General features: G+C 40.4%; 2 protein-coding genes across 3 annotated transcripts in view; one reads left to right on the top strand and one right to left on the bottom strand.

Moving 5' to 3' along the window:
- Nucleotides 1–24,027, top strand: part of LOC105182079 (centrosomal protein of 135 kDa) — a 59,870-nt gene that overhangs the window by 5,500 nt on the left and 30,343 nt on the right. For both annotated transcript variants that reach the window (XM_011139229.2, XM_011139230.3), the window contains one exon: nt 14–129. In XM_011139229.2, the coding sequence (XP_011137531.1) occupies nt 14–129 (116 nt within the window). The remainder of the gene's footprint in view (nt 1–13; nt 130–24,027) is intronic.
- Nucleotides 129–18,176, bottom strand: LOC105182078 (uncharacterized). The gene is made up of 5 exons (XM_011139228.2): nt 17,846–18,176; nt 6,920–7,094; nt 4,568–4,761; nt 1,621–1,964; nt 129–1,332 (listed from the first exon to the last, which is right to left on the bottom strand). The coding sequence occupies exons 1-5, from the start codon at nt 17,851–17,853 to the stop codon at nt 620–622; spliced, it is 1,434 nt and encodes a 477-aa protein (XP_011137530.1). The 5' UTR covers nt 17,854–18,176; the 3' UTR covers nt 129–619.

Here is a 24,027-nt window from a genome sequence, read left to right as displayed (position 1 = left end):
ATTATTCTTACAGATGGCTTTGGACGAGAAGACAGAGAGGATCGCCGCGTTGGAGCGGGAACTGGTGCACAAGGACCAGCAAACGGAAGGGATGCAGCAGCAGGTTCGCGACTTACAGCATAAAAACGAGTAAGCACGTCTGCTATATCGACAACGCACGGTGACTCGTAAAAGATAAGTGGCACGCGTCTCTCGGGAGACTTCAGGTTTCACTGAGTTACTTAATAAGTTAATAAATAACTATCTCAGAGCGTATTTTATAATCGGATTCTCTATGTGTTCAAGTCCGTCTTAAGTTCGTCTTCAGATGCTGTAGGACTTTATTGGCTACGAAGTATCTGAAGAAATTTCAGACAGTCTTGAATATAATATCCGACTGTGAATACCGCCATCGCTTAAGCAAGAGCGCGATAATCAAATTTAAAACAGTAATCCCAACGACGTTATGTACGAGATTGAGTCCGTTACCGGCAGGTCTTGCGATTCAATCGCCATTCGAACACATTATACACGCTTGTCACGTGGAAATGCGAGAACGAAACAAGTGTACATCGTGTGAAACATGAGATGACAAATGTCCAACATCCTATGCTAAGCGCAACCGGTCCGTTGAATTGCTTCAGATCACCGTCGACTTGACGTTCTCGTTGAGAAACTTCGCCAAGCTCACCACGGGCGGCTGGCAGCCGTTCGGCGAGATCAGACTGTTACTCTCCAGCTCCTCCGACGCCTCCGTGTTGGCGACTTTCTTGTAACCAGGTCGACATTCGCACCTAGCCTTCGGCCGTGGCTCTTCCTTTTGCCAGAGCCGGTTCTTCGGCGTTCTCTGCGCGACTAACCACTCGCCCGCGGTGCAGGGGCCCTGAGTGTACAGTTTGTAGCAAGTCTGGTTGAACATCACCATGCCGGGCGTGCTCTCGCAGTCGTCACTTTCATCCTCTATGCATCTACCGGCGTTCCTCATGACGTTGGTACAGCCGCACACTCCGTTGTAGCTGATCCCGTCGAGAGACGGCCTCACGTTGTGGTCGTACAGCACAATCTGTCCGTTTGGACACGGTCCTCTCGTGCCGATCTTGTAGCAAGTTCTCTCTTGCGGGAAATATAGTCTGCCACGTTTGCATGGTACCGGCACGCAGGTGGATGAGTTGATCAGCATGTAGCCGTTTTCGCAGGGTCCTCTTGTGTGCAGTCTGTAGCAGAACCCGTTTCTATACAACGCGTGGCCCGGCTTGCAGACGCATTCTGCACGCACCACATCCTCCTGCGTGCTCGACTGAGCATCCATGGTGACCACGAAGTGATGTCCCTGTGGACATGGGCCAACGCCACCTAAAGACCCAATTAAACGTTAGATTCATAGTTTCTTCAGCTTAGATCAATTTTGAAAAACAACTCAAGGAAGCTCCTGTTAACAGTAGTTATACTTGAAATTTGTCTCACGTGAGATACTTATATCTGAAGATGGATAAAAATCTGAATTGTTTAGTTGAGTCACGATATTCAAACATAATATTATGCTCGCAGTCGCGATTCAACTGAAAAGCTCGCATTTAACTAAGATCTGAGCATCTCACAAGTTTCAAGTGATGATTGTTAAAACGAGCCGGAGTAATTCACCTAGCTGGTAGCACATTCCGCTTGGTTCATGATAATGAGGTAGTTGAGAGTGGCAGCCGCACGTCCCGCCCGGGAGAAACAGCTCTCCCGGCTCCGAGCACGGGCCCTTCGTGTAGTGTTCGTGACAGCCGCCGCCGTTTCCCAGCCAATGGTATCTGCCCAGCTCGCCGTTCGTCGAGCATGAACAGGTCGCTAAGCCGTCTTCGCCGGTGACGAGGAGTTCTCCGCGTGGGCAAGGTCCTCTGCTGAGCTTCGGGTAGCATTTGTCGTCCTTGGGCCAGTAAATCTCATTTTGCTCACCGCAAGGCTCGGGGTCGCGGCAGACTCCCCACCGCCATCTCGATCTGAGGAGAATTTTTTGGAGAGGTTCATGTGAGAAGAACAGACATACATACAGGGTGAGGAAAAAAGATCGAAAAATCTCGAAAGATATGTTTTACAGAAAAGTGTTTCAGACAAAAGGCTTATAAGGCTTAAAACGATGTATTTATTGATTTTATCAGTTTGACCTTGAATGGTGTTGCCAAGGTCAGGTTAAGGTCAACTTATTTTTTTAAACAGAAACTCCCATTTTTTATTATATCATCTTTTCCTACTAATTAATTTGAATAATTTTTGTCTGAAACATTTTTTTGTTTACTTAATATTTTTTGAGATATTTAAGGGAAACCTCATGACTTTTTTAATACTTAATACTTAACTTACGATATCTCGCTATTTGTCAGAAGAAAAAATGATACTAAACTTTTTTACTCTCTTTGGTCTCAAGAACATATTGTTATAATAATTCCCTAACTTTTGTTGACTTACTGACTTTTGGAAATTTCAAAATTATCAAATTAACAAAAATCAGGGCGCTATTGTAACAATATTTTCTTGAGACTAAATAAAGCAAGAAAGTCTAGTACTACTTTTTCTCCCGACAAATAGTTAGCGAGATATCGTAAGTTAAATATTGAAAAAGTTATTAAGTTTTCCTCAAATATCTCAAAAAATATTAGACAAATAAAAAAATGTTTTAGACAAAAATTGTTCAAATTAACTAGTAGAAAAAATAGTGTAATAAAAAATAAGTGTTCCCATGTAAAAAACGCAAGTTGACCTTCAAATGATCTTGAAAATAGAGGTCAAGGTCAAAGTCAAGGTTATCATAAGGTAGCTCACTTAAATCCCTACAACTTTTATTTAAATCATTTTCCTTGAAACTTAAACTGAAGAGTTATTAGGGTGGTCCGTTACTTTTGGAACACTCTCTATATATATATATATATATATATATATATATATATATATATATATATATATATATAGAGAGAGAGAGAGAGAGAGAGAGAGAGAGAGGGAGAGGGAGAGGGAGAGAGAGAGAGAGAGGGAGGGAGGGAGGGAGGGAGGGAGGGAGGGAGGGAGAGGGAGAGAGAGAGAGAGATTCATATATTTGTTTCGAGAAAAAGCATGGTACAACTGTAGGTTTTCATTGAGAGGTTGCTACTTTAAACCTCTTTGGACGGAAAATTATTGAATTTAGGGAGTCGTGCCTATTAAAACTTTCGTTCGAGACGTCGAAGACCATAACATACTTCAATTCCATCCAATTTAACCGAGGGCACATTCCTATAAGATCTGTGCAGGGCCCTTTACATCAATCAAAATATTTTCCATTGTTAGCTGTTTTTCCCATCTTTCCGGCAACAAAGTGATTTCGCGATAGAACGATCTGTCTTTCGAAGCAACCAAATCGGACACCCATTTTTGCCCATCCTCGTAATTATTGAAGTGTATATCTGCCAAAGCGTGGTGTATCGGTCGAAATAAATAGTAATCAGATGATGCTAAAGGTGGATAGGTCTGGAGAGTACACTGGCTGCGGAAGGATTTTCCATTCGAGCTCTAATAATATTTGGTTAACGATTGAAGCAACATGTGGATGAGCATTGTCGTGCAAAAGAATCACTTTGCGTCTATTGCTGGCTAACGCTGGCCTTTTTTGCATCAATTTATCATTGAATTTGTTCATCATTCAATTGTTGCTGGTATCGCTCCACTGTAACTGTTTCATTCAGTTTTAGAAGCTCGTGGTACACATCTTCCATACTCCACCAAATGTAGAGCATTGTTTTGTGGCCGTGAATATTCCGTTTTGGTGTCGAAGTTGATAGTTGTCCTGGATCAACCTATGTTTTTTTCGTTTTGGATTATCAAGATAAATCCACTTTTTATCTCCAGTTATAACTCGCCACAAAAAATTCTTTTTTCTGTCTGATAAGCAAAGATATAGCGATATTCAAACGATTTGCAATGGCACTTTCACTCAATTCATGTGGAACCCATTTGCCTTCCTTTTGAATTTTTCCCATGGCATGTAGGCGTTTAGAAATTGATTTATTAATGTTGAGTTGTTCAGCCAATTGTTTCTTCGTTTAAGCAGTGTTTTCGTTTAATAATGCTTGTAATTCAGAATCTTCGAATTTTTTTGGTTGACCAGTACGTTCTTTGTCACTCAAATCGAAATCACCACTTTTGAATCGTTGAAACCAAAATTTACATTTGGAATACGATGGAACTTGATCACCATAAGTTATAACAAGCATTTCATAAGCTTCAGTTGCCGATTTATTCAAATCAAACGAAAAAGTAATGAATGTCGAAAATGCAATTTTGTATCCATTTTAGACACGTATAAACAATGAAACACTATCTATCAACTATCAATAGCGCGTAAATTATCATATGTCATAGAGAATTGTCAAATCTTTCAGTGTTGCCAGATTTCAACATTCGTACTAATCATTGTTACCAAAGCCATCTATTGCTGGGAACTAATTCAACCTCCTAATACGTGACATTAGGCTCGCCGACAAACTTACACTTAACTGAAAATTTTAATCGATCAACGACTATTAATATTGGCTCAACGACACTGCTCGAGGGGGGGAGCCGTTTTTCTCACCCTAATCTGCCAGGCGCGTCCGGCACCGGCGCGAAGAACTGACCCTTCGCGCAGGACGCTCTCGTGAATATCGAATGGCACAGGGCGTCCCGGGGTGACTGCGCGGTCCCCGGAGGACACCTGCATTCCGCAATCGTCCCACCGCCTCCGGCCGCGGGACCCAGCTCCATCGTTTCCGGGCAAGGAGCGCCAATCTGCAAGAGACGGCGTCGCTGTCAGAAATCACGCGAGTCTGTTGGTACAATCGTGTGATCTTGCTAGGAAAAGGGAAATATATTGATTTGGCAACTAAGTAATTGCGGATTTTTTTAAGAAAATAAAAGACAATTTTTTCATGGAACGAAATAACTTTATGCAATAATGTATCGTCCATTTTTATCAATGACCTTTTGCCATCTTTCAAGCAGCATCATAATTCCACGTTCATAAAACTTATGGTTTTTATCGGCAAAAAACTGAACCAAGTGCGATCATTATCATTATTGAAATTTTTACCATTCAAGAAGCTTTGCAAAGAACGAAATAAATAATATGATGGTGCAAGGTCTATATATATAAGGACTGTATATAGCAAGGACTGTATATAACAACACATCCCAACCAAGCTCGAATAATTTTTGCCGAGTGATCAAAGATGTGTGTGTGGTCTTGCATTGTCATGGTGGAACTCAATACCTCTTCGATTTGCCAATTCCGGTCGCTTTTCTTGAATTGTATTATTTAGTTTGGTTAGTTGTTGAATGTATACATTTGAATTGATTGTCTGGTTGCGTGGTAAAATTTCAAAGTAGACAATTCCTTTGTAATTCCACTAAACTGATAATATAACTTTCTTTTGATGAATCAGCTTTGGATGTTTGCGCTGGTTCATCTTGTTTACTCCACGATCTTTTTTGATTGACATTGTTAAAAACAACCCGTTTTTCATCGCCAGTTATCAATCGTTTAAAAAATGGATCATTTTCGTTAAGTTTCATAAGCAAATCGCAGATGGCAATGCGTTGTATTAACTCTTTGTGGCGCAGGCGGACACCCAGAGATGTTTTATGAACAGTTTTAATGATCGATTTCTTAGCAATTATATTTTCTAGCTTCTTAAGACCCTAACTAGTATAGAATAATTGTGGTTACTTATAAATTCTTAAAATTTATTAATAGTAAATAAGTAAACACAATAAAATGTTTTTAAAAATAAATGGATGGCAAGGGGAAAATTAACTATTTTTATCTGGGAATTAATACACAGGGATTTTTTTGGGGCGCTGATTACGAATCCGTTGTCAGATTTTAGAAATTCAAAATGGCGGATCCAATATGGCGGACATACAATTAAAAATTCAACCAATTTCCGTGAAACTAAGTATCTAGGGTTTCCTTCTGTCGTTGATTACGAATCCATCATCAGATTTTCAAAATTCAAGGTGACCAATCCAATATGTCGGGCGGAAAACTTAAAAAAAACTTCAATTTCTAGAAAAATTGGTATTGAGTGGTTTTGAGTGGTATTGAGTGGGTCACTAATTATGAATCCATCATCAGATTTTCAAAATTCACGATGGCTGACTCAATACAGCGAAACGAGAATTTTAAAAAACCCAAATTTCTACGCCATTTTGAGTTTCAAAAATCTGACAACGGATTTGTAATCAGCGACATTAAAAACCCCTAAATATCTGGTTTCACGAAAATTGGTTGAATTTTGAATTTTACGTCCGCAATATTGGATTCACCATTTTGAATTTCGAAAATCTGAACAGATTCGTAATCAGCGACCCAGAAAACCCCTGGATTTAAAGTTTTATAGAAATCGGTTAAAAAGTAAAATTCGTCGAACATCAAGCTTCTCTGCAATCTCACGTGTTGTGCTATGACGATTCGCATCGATTATTGCTTTGATTTGGTCGTCATCAACTTCACTTGGACGGCCAAAGTGTTATTCATCTTTGAGTGGAAAATCACCAGAACGAAATTTAGCAAACTAATTTTGATGTTCTTTTAAGGCTTCGTCACTATATACAGCACACAACTTTTTGTGAGCTTGCGATGTTTTTTTCCTTTGGAGGAGTAAAAAAGCAAAATATGACGAAAATGCTCGTTTTACTTTCCCATTTTTCAACCGACGCCAAATGAAAACTACACAACCGATCGATACAATTTTGTGTACTGACTGCCAATTGAAGTACCAACTATCAAATAACAATATGGGTTTGACATTTCGAATACGTAAATATACTTAAAAAATTCAAACTAACGCCATCTACCAATGAAATCCGCAATTACTTAGTTGCCAACCCAATAGAAAAAGAAAAGAAAAAGAAAAGGAGAGAAAGAGAAAGAGAATCGGGCACCTGCCTGGAATATCTTGTAGCACTTGCCGTCGGCCGGCCAATATAGCAGCTGCCAGCCACGTGGTTGCGCGGCGCAAGGGTTGCTCGACGGGTCGGCCCAGGGCGGCGGCATTATCGCGGTCCTCGCGCTAGCTGCCGACAAGAGGCAGATGATGCTCCCGAGGAGAAGCCGCATCGCGCTGCGAAGAAGAATCGCGAGCGTCGCAGATGAGGCGCGCACTGTTCAACCCGATCGTCATTACTCAACGGACGTTGATGTCACCGCGCGGTGGAAACCGAGAGCGCGTTACCTTTCGTCTTCGGTGCGCGCTGGGTAATAATTTCACCGAGCGCGCGCCGCGGTCAGTCCGAGAGTAGAGAAGCTTCGAGAGGCGCAGCATTCAAAACGAGACTATCGCGATAGCGCGCGAAAACCGTCCACGCGTGCGTCGCGCGCCGTACGTGCGTGCGTGCGAGGAGGGAGGTGGGAGGGGGGAACGGGAAGAGCAGAAACGCGCGCGCAAAATGACCATACTTTCACTGTTTCACTATGGCAATGGCATTGTCCCTGGCGGCGGGACCAGGACCCGGCTACATATCGGCGTGTGCGCGGAATAAGAATAATCGTTGCCGCGTAAAATGCGCCGCGCGTGCGGAAAGCGAGAGCTCTTTTCTCTTTTCGTCTCTCTCTCTCTCTTTCTCTCTTGGACTCTCTTCTCTTCCGTTTCCTTTTTCTCGCGTTTCGCTTCTCGCGAATTCCGGTTCACCGCGGCGGAAGCTCTCGCGAAGGGACTCCTCGACGAACGGAATCGCGACGGGAACAACTCGAAAATCCGCCGAGATCGACTCGAGAGCGGCGAATTCTCTCTCGCGCTCTCCCATGGAGGTAAGAAAATATGGAATGAGCATAGATACAAACCCTGCTTCTTAAGACGTAAGGGCGATTCAATCACGGCCATCTTGCTTAGGAAGATATTTTTATTGGTGGATACTTAGGCTGCGTTCCGATATTAACTGTCAGTACTAAATCTCTATAGTATATATCTCTATAGTATATATAATAGTATCTATAGTGACACGAAATAAATTTTCAGTACTGGCAGTGAATATCGGAACGCAATCTTAAGTCTATTAGTATTGGTTGTACTTTTCACACTTTTTATACTTAAAACGAGACGGAAAACTTCAGACGGTGGAAAAAGCAAGAGTGAGGGGATTACAAAAAACATACGTAACATGAATAATCTTATGGAATATTATTGTAAATTAATAATTATTTATTTAATACTTGTAAAAATACAAATTCATTCAGATATCTTTCAATATAGTGTTACGTTTCTTCTACTACAGAGTACGAAATTTCAAACGTAACAGGTAAAAAATCTCGAAAACTATGAAAGATATTAAAAACTAAAACACGTGTTCTACGATTTCGAGGGGGAAAGAGAATGGCATTATCAGTTTTTTATTTGAAGGGCATTTTCAAGGTTAGTTGAAGGTCAACTTAATTTTTTAAATAGAAAGCCCAATTTTTTATTATATCTTCTTTTTTACCAATTAATTTTAACAACTTTTGTCTGAACATTTTTTTATTTGCCTAATATTTTTTTAAATATTTAAGGAAAACTTGATAACCTTTTCCACATTTAACTTACGATATCTCGCGGACTATTTGTCGAAAGAAAAAATAGTATTAGACTTTTTTACTTTATTTACTATCAAAAATATATTACTATAATAGTGCTCTAACTTTTGTTAACTTATCGACCTTTGGAAATTTCAAAATTATTAAATTACTATTTATTAAGTTACTATTTTTTCTTTCGACGAATAGTTAGCGAGATATCGTAAGTTAAAAGTTGAAAAAGTTACCAAGTTTTCCTTAAATATTTAAAAAAATATTAGGCAAATAAAAAAATGTTTCAGACAAAAGTTGTTAAAATTAATTGGTAGAAAAAGAAGATATAATAAAAAATTGGGCTTTCTATTTTAGAAAATTAAGTTGACCTTCAACTGACCTTGAAAATACCCTCCAAATAAAAAACTGATAATACCATTCTCTTTCCCTCTCGAAATCATAGAACACGTCTTTTAGCTTTTTTTAATATCTTTCATAGTTTTCGAGATTTTTTACCTGTTATATTTGAAATTTAGCACCCTATATAAGTAATCTGTATATATGTGTCTACGTACACACATATATACACTATTCTTTGCAAATTTTATTAATTTTTTAACTGTTTTATTTTTTCTTGTTTTATATTTGAATGGATTAGTGTTGCTAGGCAACTACTCTTTTTTCTCAGTAATAACCAATGAATGAGTGTTCCTATTCAAAATGGCGACAACTGATTCCCCTTACGTCTTAGGAATCATACTCTTCATTCTCGGTGCTCACATATGCTCCCTCCATATCTTCTTATCTCCATGCGCTCTCCCGAGGCTCGCGAGCGCGTGCGAGTCGTACTTTTGCGCGGCGACAATCGGGCCGCATTTTATACGCGTCGTTGATTCCGATAGGGAAACGATAGCATCCCGCGTCTCCTTTTTATTTCCACTCGTCCCGGCTCTTCTCTCTCTCTCTCTCTCTCTCTGTCTGTCTGTCTGTCTCTTTCGTCTCTCTCTCCCCTCCGCGCGATAGTCGAGGAAGCGATTAAAGCGCGTGAGCTCTTGTCGACGCTCGAGTGTTGTTGCTAGACGAGCTTTCTTCCGCGACTTTCCACCGCGGCCGCGAAGCGGGTTTGTCCCCCCTCGCCGCAGCGATTCGTTAATTATCGGCGTGAGTGAGATTTTATCGTTGGCGCCTAAGTCGCTCGATCGAATTCCGAGGTAACGGGCGACGCTGCGTGTTTTCTCGATCGTCGACGATGGGTCTCCGCGTGCGCTTTCCAAGCAATCCGCGCGATTTCATGGGCCACGCGACGAGAATGTCACGTATCCTGGAGGCGGTCACGCTCTGCCTTTCGCGGTTCACCTTCCGCGGGCGGGCGCGGGAAAAAAGTACAGGAAATACAGATGGATTTCCTTTTCCTATGTAATTAACGCTGCGCGCACGCGCGTCTCCGCTTGAATCGCGGCTTTAACAGCCAGAACAAGCGCAGCGGGATTATGAATCCGCGCATGTTATGTACCGACGTGGAACAACAATCTCCCCCTTCCCCCTCCCCCTCTTCGTGATGCGATCGATGCGCGCCCGTGAGCGCGGTGTTTTCGTTACACAATTGTCTAATTAGCGCTTGGCCGACGGCGGCGGCAACGGTGGCTGCGAATTACGTCAGAACTTTCTCGCTCTCGCAGGATTTCGATCCCGCGGCGCGCGCGACAACAACGAACGTCTCGGGATCGAGCCGCGTTCTATGCGCGGGAGAAAAACAAGATTTCATCATTCCGGAGACGAAATGACATCTCATATATCTGCGAGCGCAGCTGGCTTGATTCGAATGGACACGTAGAGTGTAACAGCAACATACAGGTCAATGTGACGGGTTGCTTGCTCCTATTCGGATGATAATGCAGAGGTTTCCGAAAAAGTCACTCGTTGCCTCTGTTGATAATGATATTTGCCGTGTTTCCAGTTATGACAAATGCAATTAACTTTGTACGTTATGACAGTTTATCGACCGTTTACCGATAGGACTCGAGCCTCATTGAATTAAAAAAGATGTTTAAAAAATGAAACTGAGAAATAAATATTACGGAATAAAGCAGAATAATATTTAAATAAGAGTAATATTTAAAAAGATAAATAATACAACATATAACCTGATTTTGCATAATTCCTTAATTGTTAATTTTCTCACGTTGGAAAATTCGATAGGAATTGGAGATTGGGAAGAACGATACAGAAATATTTAAAAGTCTTATATACTGCATTTCATCCATGTTTCTACAAAACATCGCTTCTGCAAAAGTATGAATAGACTACAGACACAATATACAGGGTGCACGATTTATCTGAAGACATTGAAATATCTCGAGAACTATGCATTGGATAAAAAAAAGTGATTAATGAAAATTGTTAGTCTCGAAGGGGGACATCCAATGATATCAAACTCGACCTCCCACCCCACCCCCTGGGGGTGGGGGTTGGGGGCAACTTTGAAATCTTAAATAGAAACCCCCATTTTTTATTGCAGATACGGATTCTACGTCACAAAATACGTAAATTTTGTCCGAAACTTTTTTTTTATTCGTGATAGATGACGCTGTAATCGCAAAAAATTATATTTTCCGCAATTCTCCAGAAATGATCATTGGATTGAGAAATAAAAAATACCTGTTCAATATTTTTAAAGAACATAATAAAAGTTATTCCGCCCCCCATCCTCTCGGGATAGGGTGGGTAATAACGTTCAAATCTCAAATGGGGGCCCACATTTTTCATTGCAGAATTAGATTGTACGTGAAATTTTTATTGAAACAATTTTTTTCATTCGTGATAGATAGCGTTGAATTTTTCCAAGAAACTACTTTTAGCGTTACACAGGAACAACGACGAGGACGTAGTAGTTTTATGTTCCCTTCGGGTGCTTTTTTAATGTGAGTCCCCTTGCCTCTCACAGATCGGGGTGCTTTTTTAATGTGAATCCCCTTACCTCTCACTGTTCAATTAATTAGAGTAAGTGTTCGAAATTTTTACCTTCAACTTCAATACACTTATTGATCCTTTTTTCAAGTGACTGTACACAGGATAGAAGCATATCTGCGGGAGTTTCAGCGCAAGCGTTCTTATGCGTTCTACCATGTTTTCACGAGTTGGCACTTGTTGATAAACCTTATCTTTTAGGTAACCCCTCAGAAAGAAATTCGGCAATGTCAAATCAGGCGACCTAGCAGGCCAATTAATCGGGCCACCTCTGCCAATCCACCGACCATTGTAATCACGATCTAATACTTCCCGTGCTGCTATTGAGTTATGCGCTGGGCAACCGTCATGCTGAAACCATATACTTTGTCAAACGTCCCAACGGGTTCTCATTTGAGATTTGAACGTTACCACCCACCCTACCCCGAGAGGATGGAGGGGGGGGAATAACTTTTATTATGTTCTTTAAAAATATTGAACAGGTATTTTTTATTTCTCAATCCAATGATCATTTCTGGAGAATTGCGGAAAATATAATTTTTTGCGATTACAGCGCCATCTATCACGAATAAAAAAAAAAGTTTCGAACAAAATTTATGTATTTTGTGGCGTAGAATCCGTATCTGCAATAGAAATGGGGGTTTTCATTTAAGATTTCAAAGTTGCCCCCAACCCCCACCCTCAGGGGGTGGGGTGGGAGGTCGAGTTTGGTATCATTGGATGTCCCCCTTCGAGACTAACAACTTTCATTCACCACTTTTTTTATCCAATGCATAGTTCTCGAGATATTTCAATGTCTTCAGATAAATCGTGCACCCTGTATATATATTGGTTGCAATTTAATCGACCGCAACTATCAAGCTGCAAAAAATTTCGGAAAACACGCCCTATTGTCGATAAAAGATACAAGACTATAATGTCCCGAAAATATGTCGCTTGATAGTTGCGGCCGATTAAATTGTAACCAATATTTATATACTGCGTTTCTAGTCCATTCATACTTTTACAGAAGCGATCTTTTGTAGAAACATAGATGAAATACAGTATGTAAGACTTTTAAATATTTTTCCACATTTTGTATCGTTCTTTCTAATCTCCAATTTCTATTGAACTTTTCAACGTGAGGAAACAATTAAGAAATTATGCAAAACCAGGAAATGTGTTGTATTATTTATCTCTTTAAGTATTACTCTTGTTTATTCTGCTTTATTCCGTAATATTTATTTCTCAGTTTCATTTTTTAAACATCTTTTTAATTCAGTGAGGCTCGGCTCTTGTCGGTAAACGGTCAATAAATTGTCACAACGATCACGGTGCAAAGTTAGTTGCATTTGTCATAACTGGGAACACTGCAAATATCATTATCAATAAAATCAACGAGTGACTTTTTCGGCAACCTCTGTATGATCCGAATAAGGATAAGCAACCCGTGATACTGACCTATATGTTGCTGTTATACCCTGTACAGTAGCTAGAGATGTGCGAATCAAGAATTTTTATGTCGAATCGAATCGAATCGAATCTCATTTTTTAAATTCGAATTCGAATCGAATGAAATCGAATCGAATCATTAAACAATTTAACATGACTATTGAACATGCAAATAATGATGGAAGATTTTAATATGAAAGGGAATATTGATATTGTAATATCATCTTAAATTAAAATATATATTTAAATAATTAAAATAATTTAAAATTAAGTTATTAATTATAAGTTAAGTTAATTACAAGTTAAGGGTTTAAACATACACAGGCTCAGATGGCCCGTTTGCTGCAGCTGATGCACGCAAACGATAATATATTTGACTCCTATTCGAATTATTCGGATTGGAATTATAGGGATTCGGATTCGAATCGAATCAAATCGGATCTAATGTAATTCGATTCGATTCGAATTCGAATAGTTCGCACATCTCTAACAGTAGCCTTATCCTATGCGACTGGGTTATTAGGATTTTTTTAATTTTGCGCGCGATACACATTTTTTATTACTTATTAATTATCCTGAGAAAAGGGAACGATTCTGTGAAAGCGATCCCATACATTTGTCAGCTTTATGTTAATTCCTAGAAAGGAATTCGCGCGATTAGAAAATACCAGTAATCTTGTGCTGAATGTTGAAGTTATTATCTTGTCTGTGCACGCTGAGGGAAAGAAATACTTAAAAAGCGAAGAATATTCGTATTATTAGGGGTATGTCAAAGTTCCCATCCTTTTCAAGGCAGTGTTTTTCATTAATATTATTATAAATGATATAGTATCTTTAATCAAAATATTTTCTGACATTATCTGCTATTTTTTGCCATCTTTCAGGCAAAAGATGGATGCCACGATAAAAGAAACTTTTGCTCTTACAATGAATAACGTTCGGCGTTATTCGAAATGTTCGACGAATTGTTGCACTTTCTCAACATTGCAAAATCGTGTACCAGAAGGATTATGCTGCATAGAACGAAATAAGCGAAAAGCTGATGAGGCAATATCTGGAGAATATGTCGGATGTGGTAGGACTTCCCATTGCAGTTCCATTAAAGTTCCTCGGGTCGTCAATGCAACATGGGGCTTGGCATTGTCGTGCAGAAGAAACTTTGTTTTACTTTGATGCAAAATATGGCCGTTTCTCGATCAATTGCTCGTTCAACTACCTCAATTGTCGACTGTATAATTCCGCGGTGATAGTCCGAGATTCTTTTAACAGCTCATAATATAGCACTCTACATGTCCCACCAGAGACATAGGATGACTTCATGACCATGGATATTTCGTTTTGGCTGTGACGTCTCCGGGATTTATCCACGATCTTTTGTGGTTGGGATTGTCAGAACAAATCCACTTCTCGTCTCTGGTCACAATTCGATACAAAAAAGACTTGTGTTTGCGTCTATTGAGCAGCGAAAGGTAAATGGTGGCTCGGCTCGCAATAGCAATAGCTCGGATAATTCATGAAGGGAACCCATTTTCTTCTCTCCAGAATTTTCCCCGAGCATCGAATTATAGCGTTCTGATTAACATGTAACCTTTGTGCAAGTTCTACATTCGATTGAGTCGAATTTTCTTGCAATAACGCTTCCGAGTTATCCGAACTCATTTCTTGCGGTCGTCCAGCACGCTCCTTGTCTTTCAAGTCAGAATCGCCATTTTTAAAGCGCCGAAACAACTCAGGACATGAACTTTGCTGTCGTTCCCTCACCGTAAGTTTTGCAAATAATTTTGGTTGCTTCGGCAGCTATTTTGTGCTGATGAAATGAAAAAACATACAATGACGAATGTGTCTTATCGACTTCCATCTTTACACGAATTAAAAATGTTTATGTCAATGAATATGACTTATTCTGCATCAGTTTCTGTGCAAATTGACCAATACTTGACATAATCTAACGAAAATGCGTTGCAATTTTTTTGTAAATAATTCACAGTGCCATCTGTACGTGAACGATGAAAACTTTTGCATACCCTTACTAATATTTTTACAGCGAGAATTTTTTTTTTAAATGGAAGAAATATATGTTTTCTTAAAATCATAGCTTTCTCCCCCAAAGAGAGAAAAAACATTTTCTTATATTATTAACATACATATTTTTGCACTGAGAAAGACTTTTTTTTTCAAAGGAAAGGTATGCATTTTCTTAAAATCGTAGCTTTCTCCCTTCAGGAGAGAAAAAATCGTTCGTTCTATTAAAAAACAAAGCCGTTTAGATTTAAATTGAATATATTATCAATATCTATCGAGCAGAGATATACTACATTTTTTAGATATTTTTTCTCCCTCAATGCATACAAGTGCGTACACGAATCGTTCATTGCTGACTCGACCCATTTAATGGCGAGATACCAAAGCGATTGAATTGTTCTACAGATCCGATGAGAGACTCTGTAGCCGCTTCTCTCTCTCTCTCTCTCTCTCTCTCTCTCTCTGTCTCTACTTCTAGCTCTCTCGGTTTATTGTCGATTGGATTCTGAATTCGCGTGGGAAACGAACGCGCCTCTGCAAACAATTGCGCTATGTAAATGGACAGCGTGTCCATGGATACCGGCTAGCGAGGAGAATCGCGAGGCAAACGGTTCGCGTGCACCTGGGTGCACGCGGCACCCGGTGTGTCGTCAACGACGTGATTTAATTTCGGCAAGAGGAAGGCGGCACCCTTCTGAAAGGAGACCCGCTACAAATTCACCGGTGTCGCAGTCACGATCGAAAGTCACCGCCGCCACCATCGCTGTCGCCGCCGCCACGCGCTGCCATAATGAATTCCTGTTGCTCGATATGTCCTTATTGCTGTTTGCCTTGCGGCGATGACATTCGTCGCTATAGGTACGCTACCATAATTACACGCAATGTAGACTGTTGTGTCATTTTTATACTTTTCCTTTTTTTTATCGAGCGTTCAGCTGTCGTCACGAAAATTGCGCGCGCGCGTATACGCGTCTACGATGACGTTGTGCGCGAGAAATTCTCCCCAACAATCATGAGACGTTTCGACTCTGAGGCCCGCACTAACAGGACGTTACTTGAAACTTGTCTCACATGAGACAGTTGGATTTGAAGTTAGAGTTAGATCTGAGGTTTTCGGTGAAATCGCGACAGCTAGTGCTACGTCACGCACGTCACGGAGTTCAGCCGAGAGGCTCGCGTCTAACTGTAAACTCAAATCCGGATATCGCAGTGAAGATGAGCTTCAAGTATGGGCACTGTCGATCACTGTTGATAGATTGAGAGAAAAAAATTTAGATGGTAAAAGATATTTAATTAATGGGTGCCAGCAACATATTTATTTAATGTACTTTGTACTTGAGGAATATTTCCACATTTCCTTTCACCAATTCGATAATTGTAAATATAATTTCTCCATTTTTAGGAAAACTACAAAAAAGGATCTTTATTTTCTTTAATCGTCGTTGCCGCATCTTATTGTTTTATTACTCTCTGTCTTCAAATCTTTTCGTGCCAGCGCAGCTGGCATTCCGAGCTACCGGAACAAGTATTTATGCCAGCTGTACTGGCATTCCGAGTTGCCGGAACAAGTGTTCATGCCAGCTGTGCTGGCATTCCGAGTGTAAAGGATAAAAACCTGAATTCCTCAGCAATCGCTTCTTCGCGAAAAGCTCTACGAGTTGTAGGAAAATATATATATTTTCTCACAAGAGAAGCATTTTCTCTCATTGTGAAAATATGTGCGTCAACGCGATCAAACATACCACCAGCAGCCCGGAACAAATATCTTTTATTTCTAGATATTTTTCTCTCGGTGGGACCTAAGCGAGTTGTGTCGTCGCGGCGAGGAAACTCGCGATGGTTGTCGCGATACAAAATTCCATCGAGCGCGCTGCCGTTTAAACAACACAAAAAAGGCACGACAATGAATTCTAGCACACACACACGCGCGCGCGCGCGCATTACAGAGATTACGTATTATTTATTTAATGAGTAGCATCTTGCTGCTAGAGGAAGAGGACGGGAGGGGGATTGCGACGTCGCAGCGATGACACTCCAGCGACGCGTTCATCGCGATTATTTATTCGCCGTGATTTTATACTTTCTTCGGCCAGATGCACTTTCTCCGCCTTCCGTGTCGTTAAATTGTAATAACCAGTTATTACCCGAGTCACTCGTCTCGCGGCCGTCAGGTTGCCGTCGTTGCGCTCGCGCTGGCTCCTCGCAACCCGAGCGCGTGCTGTTATGCTACGAGGAGCTCCAGGATATTTCGGATTGGCGGTTCGCTCGTAATTAAGATCGCGCGCGCGCGCTTATGCAACAATCTCGCGCGCGTGCCTCCGCGTTCGACGATGGCGCGTGCTCGCGTGCGTGGGCGGACGGCGGAGATTTTTCTGTTGCCGTAAGAAGAAAGCGACCGCTAATAAATCATAATCGATCGTTCGTTGCGAAGGATCACGCAATATAAACACGACGATCGCGTAACGTCGTCGACGTCGATTTTTCCCACGTCGATCGCGAATTCGAGCCGACGATTCAGATGCGATTTTCCCTCCCGAGCGGATTTCCCTCTCCCACGGGGGGAGAGAAGAGAATGTCCATTTCGAATTTCAATTGGTCGGAACGGCGAATACAGCTCTCGGAGTCCTTTCTCCGCTCGATTCGCCCGCGACTCTTCCGCAATTAACGATGTCCTTTGTGCGGACAGAATTCCGCGGGGCTCAAGGATCGTCTCCTCTCGTCGCGGCCGGTGCTCGCGGACGCCGTTGGAACGTGAAAGGATTCTACGTGTTAAATGTCAAATTATTCAAGCCGGCGCGCGAGTCGATCGGGGAGAAACCAGCGTTCACGCAATCGTGCGGACATTACGCACGCTGTTGCCCGTTCCCCCCCGACTTCGATTCGGAAAACTCGGGAAAGCAGCGGGGAACTCACCTCGACATCGCGACTCGTCTCTGTCTCTTTCTGTCAGGTCGGTGCACTCACAGACTCACGCCGTCACGTCACCGTTTCGCAAACAATTGCCTCTTCTTTCGGTCCACCGCTCGACCCTCCGCATCCCATATCAGACGCCCGAGTTCGGCTGTGCTCGTGTCGATGTTTTCGCCGCGGGTACCTCGGCGAGACTGACTCTGACTGACTGACTGACTGACTCGGACGGCTTGTCTTGCCTTCTTCGCGGCTGTTACCTAACTCGCCCGAGTCGGGCTCGGCACCGAGTCCGCCGCTCAGGTGGACACGGGAACCTCCTTCCTTCGTCCAGCCCTCGGTGTGACTAACGCTTCGCGGCAATTCGCAGTCCGCAGTCTGGGGAGAACCGTCCCGGTGAAAAGCTCCGCTCACGGGGGGCTCCTCTCACCCCCGTCGCGCCGACGTCCTCGAGCGGACTCGAGTCTCGCTCACTATCCGGGACGTGAGTGTCACTTCTCGACCGCGGGACTTTTCCTCTCGCATCACCGAGACTTCACGTTCACATTCTGCTCGTTATTGGGTCAGCGATGCGGCGGCTCGCGAGGCGGGGAGTCGCGTAGCGCTTACCGAGTAGAAAAATTAATAGGGCTCCGGTAAGGGTTTGATTATTTTTATTGAAGGAAATATTTTTATTACTGCTTAACCCTTTGAAGCACGAATTTTTCTATGCGATAATAAAAGAGATTGATTGTGTATTTAGGGGTGTTCTGGGTCACTGATTACGAATCTGGAGTCAAAATTTTAAAATCCAAAATGGCGGATTCAATATGGCGACTTTAAATGGCTAACTTTGATATATTATGGATTTCGGAAATCTGATAACAAATTCGTGATCAGTGACCCCAAAAAACCTCCATGTACCTACTTCTGTCGAAATCGAAGGATTTCGAATATTTTTGTCCACCATATTGGAAGCGCCATTTTGAATTTCGAAATTCTGACCCCGGATTCGTAATCGGCGACTTCAAAAACGTAAAATGAACAAGTTTCGTTACGACTTTTTATAGATTACATAAATGAATTTTTACTGAAAGATATGTAATTTTATGCAATTTCTTTATTTATAGGATGTTTAAATTAAAAAAAATTGATATTTTACATTTTTAGCATGTATATCAATACCTAACATATCGTAGAAGAACATATCTTATGAAAAAAATTCGGACGAAAATATAAAAAAAATAGCTTAAATAATTAAAAATGAAGAAAGAAAAGGTGGGCTTGTGGAATCCCACCATGCTTCAAGGGGTTAAGTAAAAATATTCGTTCTTTTTATTCCAAGAAATTTAGACTATAATTTCTTTACTTCTTTATAACCTTGTTAGTATATAACAAGAATTTTTTATTTTAAAAATATAGCATACCTTACAATGAAATATAGCATTCTTTACACAAAAATCTTGCTACTGTTTTTATTAAAGTTTGCTGCATTTCAAAACGAAGGCAGTACCGGTAAAAGTCTGATTATTTTTCCCTAACTAATTAGGCTCTAGTAGGAATAAAAAGACAAGGGCCTTACAAGATCTGTAACAAATTAACGGGTCCTTACAAGGCAATATTATGAGGGTCTTATGAGGCAATATCTACAGGGCCTTATAAGGCAATATTAATAGAGCTTTATAAGGAAGTATTTTTATTATTGCTTGAGTAAAAATATTCGTTCTTTTCATTCCAAGACATTTAGACTGTAACTTCTTTATGACCTTGTTAATATACAACAAGAATTTTTTATTTTAAAAATATAGCATACTTTACAATAAAATATAGCATTCTTTACACATAAAAATCCTGAAAAATGAAAGTAATATTAGACAAATCCTTGGAAGAGACTAATGAATATGGCAACTAATAAAACTAATAAAATTTGTTTTTAATTGCAGTATAATTAAAAAATCTTTAAAAGAACCAGATAGAGCGTGCCTACTAAAACAATACGAAATTATGACAATTTTATTACACGCTTCGGAATTTATTAATTTTCTATACAAACAAAATTTTATTTTATACATCTAAAGCATCCTTTTAAAAGATCCTTTTAAGGTCCACATTAGTTTTCCATGTTAAAGCATTATTTCGTAAAATCTAATGCATCTCTAATAATCTCCTTCTAAGGCCCTCATCAGTTTCCTTATCAAAGCCTTATTTTGTAAAATCGAAGGTATCCCTAAAAGATCCATCTTGGGGTCTGATGTAATAATGAGGCATCCCTTTTTAGATCATCTTATTTTCAGCCTTATCAGGGCCCTATACTTCATAAGGAAAACCCTAATAATTTTTTGCTCGGATTGCATGAAGACTGTATGGGTTATGGTGGTCCGTCGGGTTTGCGAAACTACGAGGGAGTCAGTCCAGATACGAAGGTCCTGCGATAAAGTCGCGTGTTTCCGTCTCGTGGCGTCGCGCGAGGTCGCGTTTCGCCTCTTCTCTATCGCGTGTGGGAGAAAAATTGACATTCCGTGTGCGTGAGATTTTGTGGGCGTTTTGTGGGCTTTTCGAAGCGTCTGAACGCGTAGCTTCGATCACATCGCTGCGGTCGGATTCCATGTGCTCAGTGCAACATGGTCGCTTCTATCATGTCGAAAACTACTCGGTTGATGTAACCGAATTTCAGTTACGACAACCGAAATCTTCCGTTTCTTGAGAATCAACTGAAAATTCGCTTGCAGCACAAGAAAAATTCTGCTAGAAAGTTCCTGTTACTCTAGAAATTCTGATACTCTAGTGTTCAGAAAAAAGATTCAGGACCTTAGGAGCAGGTAACATCCACAAAATGGAGGTAAAAGGTCCTCATAAACATGGTCGGAAAATTAATATTGTCGAAGTTATGAACAATTATTTATTTTAATTAAGGCAAGTAATTAACTTGCTTGTGATGCTTTTGTATTTTTTGACATAATTTATCTATATCATTTATCGGTGAAGAGAGTACTATGCTTTAAGAAAGTCCCTGAAAGAGGACTTCTCTTTTTGCTCTTGTTCGGAATGTAAACAAATATCTATCTATTAGACGTACAAATTAATTCGGTGCCTTTACATTTAAATCTTGTAATTCTTGTTCAAATTAAAATTTTTTTCCGTCCTATGGTAATTTAAAAGTGTCTACCTTAAACTTTAAGAAACACTATAGGGTATTCCGTAAGTCGAGGTAAATTACTCGGAAGATGAATGGGGAATCAAAAACAAGAAAGAAAGTTGATACAAATATAGGTCCGAAAAAGCGTTGTTTTCGAGTTATCGCTATTTTTAGTTAAAATTTGAAATTGTTTTCGAACTTTTTTATCAAAATTGGAACATGAGATGGTTTTTATGAGTTTAAAAACTAAAGTCAAAGTCAAATAAAAGTTGCAGGCTGCTTTAGCACTATCCAGGATGCACCACGTGGACGTACACTCCGTCTAGTATCCCTTGGCAGAGATCAGGATCTCACAGTTTGTCATTCCTGTGGTATTTAGTGACTCCAAACCCTCTCTGCCGTATGTATGTGTGTGAGAATGTAAAAATTATATGAGTTCGAAATGACTTCCTTCTGCATGAATGCAAGCTCTAAGCCTTCTTTCTAAGGAGTCCTGAACTGTTTGTAGCACTTCCGGATTTTCCCTAATGTTTCCAAATCCATTAGTTATTTTTTACTTCAGTTTATGGACGTCATTAACTGGTCGTTTATAAACAAAGGATTTTAAATGACCCCAAAGATAAAAATCGCACGGATTGAGGTCGGATGATCTAGGATGAGCTAGGAGGCTAGCGTACAGGTCCTCCAGTACCACGCCCTATCCATTGTCGTCCGAAGGGATGCTAAACTCCAGGCTGTACCTCCACATGGTGCGCATCCTGGGTAGTGTTAAAGCAGCCCGCAACTTTTATTTGACTTTAGTTGTGTTTTGAAACTCATAAAAGTCATCTTATGTTTCAATTTTAACAAAAAAGTTCGAAAGCGGAGCAATTTCAAATTTTAACCTAAAAATGGCGATAACTCGAAAACAACGCATTTTCGGATCTATGTTTGTATCAACTTTCTTGTTTTTGGTTCCCCATTCATCTTCCGAACGATTTACCTCGACTTACGGAACACCTTGTATATCGGGCTGGGAAATTCTCCCTCATGCGGCTTATTCGCCAGATCTAGTCCCGTCGGATTGCTCACCTATTTCGATCACTTCATCATCACATCATTTGGCTAATGAGCACTTTAAAACGCTTGACGAAGTTTGAAAAAGCATTAACGCCTTTATTGAATCAAAACTGCCAAGCTTTTGCCGCGAGGAGGGCATTTATTAACTGCCCGGTAGATGGAGTAAAGTCATAGAAAATAATGGAAATTCATATTAACGTTAAACTCGTATTTGACTTTTTGTAAATAAACTTTGAATTTTGTGAAAAAGGCACCGAATTAATTTGCATACTTAATATTTTCTTCCTATTTATATATAGGCTTTACCAAGCAATAGTTAGTTACATATCCTCGTAAAGAGTGAACAATTGCAGAGAACTGTCACAAAGTTTTCACAATACGGTAAGAATGACATCGTGTTACTTTAACCAAGAAATGGCAGAAATGCATGTCATGTGTGGCCGTGCATCAGAAACGAACATGAGAGAGAGAAGCGAGATCACTTGCTTTAATTAAAATAAATAAATTGTTCATAACGATAATATTAATTTTTCGACCTATGTTTGTTAGGATTTTTTCCTCTATTTTGTGAGTACTATCTGCCCTTAAAGAACCTTTTTTCTAAACACTTTGATCCCATGAACCGAACATTAATGTTGTCAAGATTTTATTTTTCACAAGTTTTATTTTTTATATAAAATTTTATTTTTCGGATAAAAAACGTTCCTGTAAGTGGAGGGAGGAAGACGCGCGGCCGGGTTGAAAATCGCATTACTAGACCTGTTTCGAAATCGGTTTTAGGAACTTTAGTTTTAATTATAAAGTTGGTAGGCTTTAAACTAACTTGGATAAGTTCCATAATTGATCAGCTGATCATGCTTGGACGTTACATGTACTATTTCTGCTTACAAACTTGGTTCAGTTATTAATTCTGCAATATTAGGTAGAGAAATATTAGGTAGAGAAACAGGTTTTTCATTATTACGTAGGTCTCATTACTTGTAGGTTTCATTACTCGTAGGTCAATCGGAAAGTTCCGTCCGTTTTTTTGCAAAACGTATGGCTTTATTTAAGAAATAAAATGAAAAAGTACATCAATCAAAATATTGTCCATCGTTAGTAGCGATGACTTTTTTCCATCTTTCAGTCAACAAGCGAATTCCGCGGCGAACTCATCTTTGAAGGCTATCCAGTCAGAGACCCATTTTTCGACGTCTTCATAAGAATTGAAGTATTTGTCAGCAAGGATGTGTGCCATCGACCGAAACAAGTGGTAGTCGGAAGGGACACAGTCTGGTGAATAAGTCGCATGGGGTAACACTTCCCAGCGAAGTGCTTCTAACGTTTCCTTGACAGATTTTGTGACGTGAGGCCGAGCGTTGTGTCATGAAGCAAAATCACTTTATGCTGTCTCGTTTCATATTCTCGTCGTTTTCCGTGCAATGTTCGGCTCAAACGGATCATTTGTTCTCTGTAGAGATCCCCTGTGACTGTTTGATCACTTTTCAACAGTTCATGGTACAGCACACCCTTCTGATCTCACCAAATACAGAGCATTGCCTTCTTTCCGTGGATATTCCGCTTTGGCGTCGATGTTGAGAGTTGGCCGGGATCGCAAATAGTTTTTCGACGTTTGGAGTTGTAAAAATAAATCCCTTTTTCATCCCCAGTGATAATACGATGTAAAATCCCCCCCCTCCCCCTTTGTTGCCTAGCAAGCAGAATTTCGCAGGTGATTTTTCGCCTTTCAGTCTCTTGGCTTCAGTTCATATGGGACCTATTTTCCTTCCTTGTAAACCTTTCCTAAGGCTTTCAAACGATCGGAAGGGACAGATTGAGCACAATTTAATGCTTCTGCAAGTTGCTTTTACGTTTGACATGGGTCTTTGTTCACCAATGCCTGCAATTCTTCGTCTTCGAATACTCTTGATCGTCCAGAACGCTCTTTGTTCTCTACATCAAAATCACTACTTTTAAAGTATCGAAACTATTCTCTGCATGTTTTATCGGAAGGAGCTTTATCACCATAAACTTC

The sequence above is a fragment of the Harpegnathos saltator genome, unplaced genomic scaffold (assembly GCF_003227715.2).
Source record: "Harpegnathos saltator strain DR-91 unplaced genomic scaffold, Hsal_v8.6 scaffold259, whole genome shotgun sequence".
Taxonomy (NCBI): domain Eukaryota; kingdom Metazoa; phylum Arthropoda; class Insecta; order Hymenoptera; family Formicidae; genus Harpegnathos; species Harpegnathos saltator.
Note: the sequence above shows the minus strand (reverse complement) of the source record. Positions and strands in the feature narration are given on the sequence as shown.

Coding starts and splice junctions, on each gene's coding strand:
- LOC105182078 (XM_011139228.2), bottom strand. Junction 4,762..6,919: donor AGTGCTACAAGATATTCCAG/GCAGGTGCCCGA, acceptor CGTCTCTTGCAG/ATTGGCGCTCCTTGCCCGGA. Junction 1,965..4,567: donor GACGCGCCTGGCAGATTAGG/GTGAGAAAAACG, acceptor AATTCTCCTCAG/ATCGAGATGGCGGTGGGGAG.